The sequence below is a fragment of the Cibotium barometz genome, chromosome 49 (assembly GCF_041138505.1).
Source record: "Cibotium barometz isolate CiBa-2024 chromosome 49, ASM4113850v1, whole genome shotgun sequence".
Taxonomy (NCBI): Eukaryota; Viridiplantae; Streptophyta; class Polypodiopsida; order Cyatheales; family Cibotiaceae; genus Cibotium; species Cibotium barometz.
The window spans coordinates 39,164,319-39,172,742 of NC_141094.1; the positions used below are offsets into that span (position 1 = coordinate 39,164,319).

Below are 8,424 nucleotides of genomic sequence, written 5' to 3' on the forward strand. Positions count from 1 at the left end.
AGTGAAGTGGCTGGAATTTAATCCAACTTACACAAATACACTACATAAAGCCAATTAACTATACCCTATTCCATAAAAATCCTAACAAACATCATTCGGCTAAGAGGGTATGTGTGTGGACTATCGTGCACTTGATAGGATCACGGTTAAGAATAGGTTTCCAGTGCCACGTATTGATCATTTGTTTGATAAGCTACAAGGTTCTACTTATTTTAGTAGAATAGACCTTAAAAGTGGCTATCATCAAATCAGAATTGTGAATGAAGATGAAAGTTACTGGTGCATTTTTTAACTTGAATGTCATCACATTGGAAGCAAATGCTCCCCATTATGTCATGAAGGTTGCTTTTCCTTTGTCTTTGGGGGCATCTAGACCTGATTATACCCACTGAATCCATCTGAAAATGAGTATATTTCATGTCCTGCTAAACTACATCCACTAAGAAATCTATGGAAGGGATAGGGAATGGGTTAACAATTGTGGTGGCTGCACGGAGCTTCTTATAATCTATGCAGACCCTCATCTTTCCATTCTTCTTTGGGATGATGACTACTAGTGATAGCCATTTTGCTTTATGCATGGGATAGATGAATCCAACCTTCAATAACTTATCTATTTCCTCCTTGACTTGAGTTGAATTTCATACCTAGAGAGGATTAAGTTGTAGAAATGGATTAGCATCAACATCTTGACATAATAAGAATGCAAGAAGATAATAATTAAGACTAATGCTAAAACTAGAGCATAATGATAAATAAGAGATTTAATAAAAAGCTCATATGCTATTCCATTAGATAGAGGGCCTTTATATAGGCTTGAGTACATCTCCATTAGCTACTAATTGTGATTCCTAAGCTTGATTAGATAGAGATTTAGTAAAAAGCTCATATGCTATTCCATTAGATAGAGGGCCTTTATATAGGCTTGAGTACATCTCCATTAGCTACTAATTGTGATTCCTAAGCTTGATTAAGCCACGATCCTCAAAAATGGCACTTGGTATATTAGAAAATTTACCTTATAGGGTAAAAAGGCCATTCGTAGTACGGATTGGGTTTATAAGCTTAAGCAAAAAGGTAGAGTTGATGATAATCACAAGGAAAGTCTTGGTACAAAGGTTTATGCTTGGGAGGAGAAGGATCGAGGAGAAGGACATATATTATGATGAGACCTTTACCCCCATGTCTTGAATGACTACAATTGAGTGTATGATTACATTGGTATCACACCATGGATGAGTGTACATAAAGTGGATATCAAGTCTCCCTTCTTGAATGGTGATTTGGATAAGAAGGTTTATGTATCCTAGCCTCGTGGTCTTGTTCACAGGTGGAGTGTAGCAATATAGCTCTACATAATAGAGTGAAAACTTGAGGAAAATATAAGCAATTACATTTTACATACACATGAAAACCTTGAACTCAGGATGTGAGAATTGGGAGAAACTCAATGATGCACAATTGAAGCAATCTTCTTTTGGGATCTTTGAACAACTTGATTATAGATCCAGATTCCTTTGATCAATGTTACAAAGAAGCAATCTAGACACACACAACAGATTGGGTTCACAAGTGGAAGGGACTGTACTCGATTGATCTCATCCCCTTCAAATAAAGGGGTTTTTAATATAAAATTTTAAGGTAAATTTACAAAAGGGGGTTTTTAGTTGATTTTGAAAAAAACCCATAAGTCCATAAAGAAAATAGGTAAGGGGTTTTTCAAATACCCCTTGAACGCACGTGATACATAGGGTTTCTTAGATGTGCGTCCCTCGAGTATGTGTGATCGTCTACATTTCAGAGATCTTTAGGCCTTGCCTCCATAGTTTAAATGAGGAATATTTAATTTCATGATTATCCTCCATCCTATTGAGGGTTTGCATAGAATTGTTGTCTAAACCAAAGAGGAGGTGAACATGGCCCAAGCGAGTCATTTACAACCATTTCCATAGAGACCTCCAAGGTAATGGGAAAACATGATGGATCTATGATGCTGGTTGATTCACACAATTTTTGAGCAAGATGTGAAACCTTTGGAAACCCAAATTGTCCCACCAAGGTGCATGCATTGAACCTATGCTTAGTGGGAAAGGCCAGTTGATGGTTCATCACTTTGATAGCCGTGTGTAAGGAAAATTTCAAAACTCTAGAGACAACCTTCATCCATGGATTCTCTAAGCAAGGCCCTGCATGGAGTGTAGCAATATAAAGTTCTACACAATAGAATGAAAACCTGAGGAAACTATAAGTGATTTGAACACACGATGTGAGGATTGGGAGAAACTGAATGATGCATAATTGAAGCAATTTCCTCCTTGGATTGAAGAGAAACACTTTGCTTTACTTGATTATAGTCTTAAATCCATATTCTTTTGATTAATGTTACAAAGAAGCAATCCGTTTAGAGGACAACATGATGGAGGATAAATAAAGTTTGGGCATCTAGGGGTTGCAAGGGTTGTTGTTGAGTGTTGAGTCCCAACATCTGTAAGAGATTGAGACTTGTTGTGGCAAAGGACTAGTCATTGGGAGAATATGAGCCACCAGGGTGTAAACCCTGGTGGCAAACTTGGAAACATAAGATAGGTGATTGGGAGTTGTACGTGAGGCATGGACCTTAAGGGTTGGTAGATTTTGGCTGTTAGATTCAGTTCCATCAAGGGCATGTTTAATCCCCCTAGGTTGGTCGTGCCTTGCATTATGCTGAATACTCCTTTGATGAACTGGTGCACAATTCTTAAGTAGACACTATTTATATTTTCTAATTTGATTCAATTGTTAAAATTTAATAATTTATTTGGATATTTTTTGGTTTTGTAATTTGTTTAGATTTTTTAAGGTTCTAGATGTTTTTGTTTTTGTTTTTGTTTTTGTTCCTTTTTTCTTTTTTTTGGGCGTTCATATACCAGGAGGATAAGAGAGGCTGCAAAATAACCTCTAAAATGGAGTGTAAATGTTAAGCCAATCCAATTTAAGTCTTGAAGATGCCCAAAAGGAAGCACGTGCATAAGAAGGCACATAGTTTGAATTTGAGATAATTGTGTCTCTCTTTTGATTCTACATATGTATGCACTCAAAGAGGGATCTTGAGCTACTCTAAGAATTAAAAATAACTAAATAAACAGATTCACAATATACGACTAAATAAACAGATTCATAACAAATATAAGGCAAAAAAATAGAGAAAATAAAAAAACATATTTCTTTCTTTTTCTGTTCTTCTTTTTCACTCACCTTTCCAACCGTATACAGGAATTGAACACATCAGTCACCACACTGGGCTATAGAATGCTTTAGAGAATAAATAAAGAAGCAAGACTATAAAAGCACAATGGAGATCCCTCGGTAGTGGCACCAAAAATGTTATAGCCCGCTGCTGTGACTCTCCCACTAAAACTCTCTCTGTCTCTGTCTCATACATAGAGAAAACAAGAGGACAAGACACAACATGTCATGGGGAACTTACCAACGTGCCACAATGGATGAAACCCTCTCGTCTTTCAGAGAACTCTAGGTCGTCATACTCCTCCCCGATCCATTGTCATAGCGGCCTAGTTATTATTCACTAGGTAGTAGCCACACACTTAAACTGTGGAGATTGGGCACCCAAGGCTCATAAGTGGCCTATTTCTCATATAATGTTTAATCTCATAATACATATGTGAGGTACATTCACATGGGATTCATCCTAGCTTGCTAACACACACTTAAATTATGGTCGATCGGGTGCCCTAGGCTCATAAGTGGCCTATTTCTTATTCAATACTTTATCTCATAATAAATATGTGAAGTACATTCACATGTGATACATCCTAGCTTGCTACCACACTCTCTTGGAGCGGGCATCACGCTATACGTATTCCGTAGGACCATTATGAGCACCCATCCAAATTGTAGATTCGGACACTATTGCTTTATAGCTTGGTCATACATCCTTTTAGTGTGTCCATCTTTGGTCTTTGATGTAGACTATTAGTGGCAACATCTATTAATCCCAAAATGGGTTAACAAAGTCTATTATTAGCAATATCTGTTAATCCTAGAATGGGTTAGCAAGGTCACACATATGATGTGTTACATCTAGATACTCCATTCCTTTTTTTTTTCCATACAAGATGATAGTGAACTTAAGCGACCAAGCTTCATTTGGTTAGTGGGGTATGGGTGGGTTTTTTTTTCTTTTTTTTTTGGGGGGGGGGGGATGGAAGCAAGTATATATCTCAAACCCTAGACTTATAGATAAACTTTCTAAGTTTCAACCAAAAAATCAATCTCATAGATATATGTAGAAGCAATTATGTATACACAAAGCGTACATGAAGCACACTTATGTGCATGCACGTGTGCACCATACACATTCATTCATACTCACATGAGAGAGAGAGAGAGAGAGAGAGAGAGAGAGAGAGAGAGAGAGAGAGAGAGATTAATTTTATTTGTCCCAGAAAAGAATTGATTACTTTTACTGTGTATAATAACTATGTTTAAACACATGACCTCTAGAGTAACCTTTGAAATGACATAGAGTAGTCATGAAGATTTGCTACAACAAAAGGGAATCGACAATGCATGAGACCTTAATGCACAATGCTAACTACTTTGATAAGGGTTGAGACCTTCCCCTTAGATAGGGTAGTCGCAATGGCCTCCTCATGACAATAGAAGAGACACTGGTAGGTGTTATTGGCCTCACCACCAAAGAATGTCGTTTCATCTTGATGCTTGTATTAAACTTTGGTTTTTGCATAACCTAGTGACAAGAGAAATCATGTCATTTAAGTTATAGACTTTCAAAACTATAAGACTAGCAAGTGCCTACCTACACAAAAATGAAAAATTTATAAATGCACATATATAAGGAAGATCAAATTTTGAAGACCTTTACACATAAACCTCCACACGTTGGCTAGGACAAGAAATAGGCATTATATGCACCAACCTGGTCCCATCTATCTAATCCCTTTGCCACCATAGGTGGGCTTTGCAAAATAGCACCACCTCCTAGTAATCTTGAGGCACTCCTTGTGGGTGGTTGTTTTGGAATTGCCAAAACACTTGGAAATATTGATTCCTGTACATTATTAGTACAATTAAGAAACAATTCTAAGACAAAAAAATTAAGGAGCATATGAAATTAAGAAGTGTGATATGAACTTCAAAATGTGATTGTGGCTTATGTCTATGTAGCATACTCATTCTGACATTTGTTATGCTTCCGAAAGGAAAGCATGTTTTGTCATGGTTGCAAAAGGAAAACATCTTGTTCTATTAAGTTTTAGTATGCAATACTGGAAATTCCCATGTTATGCATGCAGTATGCCTAACCAACTCTATTCAAATATAATGATTGAAGTTTTTGAACATTTATATTTAATAAGAACAAATCGTAAACGAATCTTCAAGATGGACAGAGGATCAAATCTGTAGTGTTAATTTACACTTGTATTATATTAGTAAGTGTATCTACGATCAAATCTATGGTCTACTTCTACACTTGTATCTTTTTTTATTTTTAATCTTTAAATGCGAGAGTGGGTACATAATTTAGATGCCACTAGGGTAGATTCAAACCTATGGTCTACTTTTACACTTGTATATCTTTTTTTATTTTTAATCTTTAAACGCGAGAGTGGGTACAAAACGAAGATGCCACTAGGGTGGATTCAAACCGACTGGGTACAGAAGTTAGATGCCAGTGAGGTAGATAGATTCATACCCATTAAGTCCACGTCGAGAGACACACGTTGGGAGGCATGGGTGCTACCATTGGGCTAAGGCATTTTACCCCTTTTTTATTATTATTATTTTGAGGAGGTATATATTATCTTTTGGAATAGAGTTTTAAGTTTAGTTTCACTTAAGCGATAAGGGCTCTTGCCCTACACCACCGCATGCCTAAATGGCATGTGGTCGGTCCATTCGCTCGCTAAAAATAAATAAAAATATCCCTAGCAATTTTTTTAAAAAAAGTTTAGTTTCACTATAAATAGTAAAAGAGTACTCTCACCAATAATAATATGGTTGCACAATGCTTGAGCACTTCCACATTTAGACGCACATCAGCAAGGCTTCTGTTGCATTTTTGCAGCACAAGCAAGCAAGCAAGGCAAAAAGCTTTTTAGGAAAAATTCCAAGCAAAGTAAGGCAAAGGTTTTTAGGAAAAAACCCCAAGCAAAGCAAGGCAATGCTTTCAGAATTCCAAGCAAAGCTGTGTTTAATTAAGGTTATACCTGTGTTTTTGTCTGCCAAGGCCGCAATACCTAGCCAGAGAGGCCATCTGTAAAAGGCCAACTTAAGCCACTTAATTATGTGAGCCATGTTCACTGGTGTTTGTTTAAATCTCTAATCTTAAATCGTTGGTGTGCTTAATTAGAAGTTTAGGAGTTAATCTTGAGGTTTCCTGCAGCTGTCTGTAATCTGAAAATTGTTGTGTTTAATTTGAAGTTTAGGAGTTAACCTGCTGTCTGTAATCTGAAATTGGTGTGTTTACTTTGAAGATTAGGAGTTAACCTGCTATCTGTAATCTGAAATTGGTGTGTTTAATTTGAAGATTAGGAGCTAACCTTGAGGTTTCCTGCTCTGGGTCCAAAAGTCTGTCTGAGCAAGGGCAAGGTGTCGATCACAACCGTAGGCTCCGGTGCTGGGCGGCTTGCCGCCGCAAATGCATCCCGTATACACACCATATCAAACTTGATTATATTGTGACCCGCCCACACGCGACCTGTTGCCACCACCATTATCCATAAACCCATACCCACTATTATTCGTTTCACACCTAAATTTTGTCACACCAATAGTTAGACAGATATAGATGTGTGTGTGTTTGTGTGTGTATCCCTTGCATTAAGATGGGGAACATAGCCTAGCAGATTCAATCATCGTGCTTAAATGCGTGTTCATGCTCTATCCTGCAAGCATTCATAATGTGTGTGTGTGTGTGTATCCCTTGCATTAGGTTGCGACAGATAGCACCCCCATTGATAAAGTGTTCGTGCTTAAATGCGTGTTTGTGCTCGATCCAATAGGCGTGAGTTCAATACTCGCCCCCTCCCTTTCCCTAAGGCATGTTACACATACCCCACCGCGGTGGGCTATGTGGGGTATGTGTATGGGCGGGGATTGGGCGGGGGAGATTGCCTCCCCATGAATTATGGGCGGTGCATACCCCCACCACATCACCATGGGCATGCAGGGGTATGGCGATGTGTAATGGGCCTAAGCAAGGAAAGAGATTTACTATAAAATCCTCACAATTTTATTTTATTTTTTCATCCCCTTACATCCTGGAAGATTTCCATAGCTTGATATAATAACTAGCTAGGGTGTTTTATTTAAGCAATAATATTGACATCCAAGCATTTGTCTGAATTTTTCTGAAGAATCCAACTGCTTTTTAGCATCACATTTATTTTGATTGGGTGATTTTTTTGGGGTTTTTTTTAATTGTTTAATGGAGCACTGCACCTATCTTAGCACTGAATCCATAATCTTAACACTAAATACGGTTACTTTTGAGCATCAACTTGATTTTGATTGGGTGATTATTTTTTTAATAATTTGTAATGGAGCACTAGAGTGAGGGGACACTATCTTAAACCATGTGAAGTATTTATTTCCATTAAAAAAAATGTATTGACCATAAGAATTATGGGAAAAGCATGATTATCCATGAAAAATGTATTAACCATAGCATGATTATCCATGAAAAATGTATTAACCATAGCATGATTAAATCCATTAAAAATCCATTAGAATTATGGGAAAAGCATGATGATTAATAGAGGGATTAATTACCGTCGAGCATGTCGAAGACGTGATCGGCGATGTCGACGAATGAGGGCAACTCTGGGATGCGCTGCTGGGCGAGGTTGAACTTGGAGCTCATGGAGGAGACGCCCGGCTGACGGACAAGCGTGGAATAGACCTGCAGCTCCCGGAGGCCTTGGGCCGCCAGCACCACCGCCCCAAACTCCAGCAGCTTCGGCTTCTCTCCGCCTCCCGTCGCCACCGTCGTCTCCAAATCGAAGAACACGATCTGCGCGCTCCTCTCTCTGCTCAAATCATCGCTGCATGATGCTTCCATACGATCATGATCCTTCTTCTTCCCTCCTTGCTGCATCAAATTATGACCATAATTACTCCATGCAGTCCTATCTCCGACAGCCGCCATTGCTTGCTGTTGATTAATTTCAAATTACTGTGTTGATTAATTTCAAAATTAATGGTGGATGAGTGCGCGCCTGCAAATTGAGATGATTATGAAGCCTTAGTTTTGCTGCAAAAATCAGGCCTCACAATACTGTTGCAAAGTGATGATGAATCTAACCCTTGTTGCAAGATTATAATTACAAGGCTTCAATGATGATTGCATTCATTGATTTTGAGCGCTTCAGAGTGTTGTGAGGTGATGATTATGAGAGCCCA

General features: G+C 38.2%; 1 protein-coding gene across 1 annotated transcript; it reads right to left on the reverse strand.

The window, feature by feature from the left end:
- Window positions 1-4,422: 4,422 nt before the first annotated feature.
- Window positions 4,423-8,213, reverse strand: LOC147610564 (protein NEN4-like). The gene is made up of 6 exons (XM_086786450.1): window positions 7,795-8,213; window positions 6,564-6,721; window positions 6,231-6,277; window positions 6,008-6,071; window positions 4,940-5,071; window positions 4,423-4,750 (listed from the first exon to the last, which is right to left on the reverse strand). Exons 1-6 carry the CDS (start codon window positions 8,168-8,170, stop codon window positions 4,595-4,597), a joined length of 933 nt encoding a protein of 310 aa, XP_086642576.1. The 5' UTR covers window positions 8,171-8,213; the 3' UTR covers window positions 4,423-4,594.
- Between the last annotated feature and the right edge of the window lie 211 nt (window positions 8,214-8,424).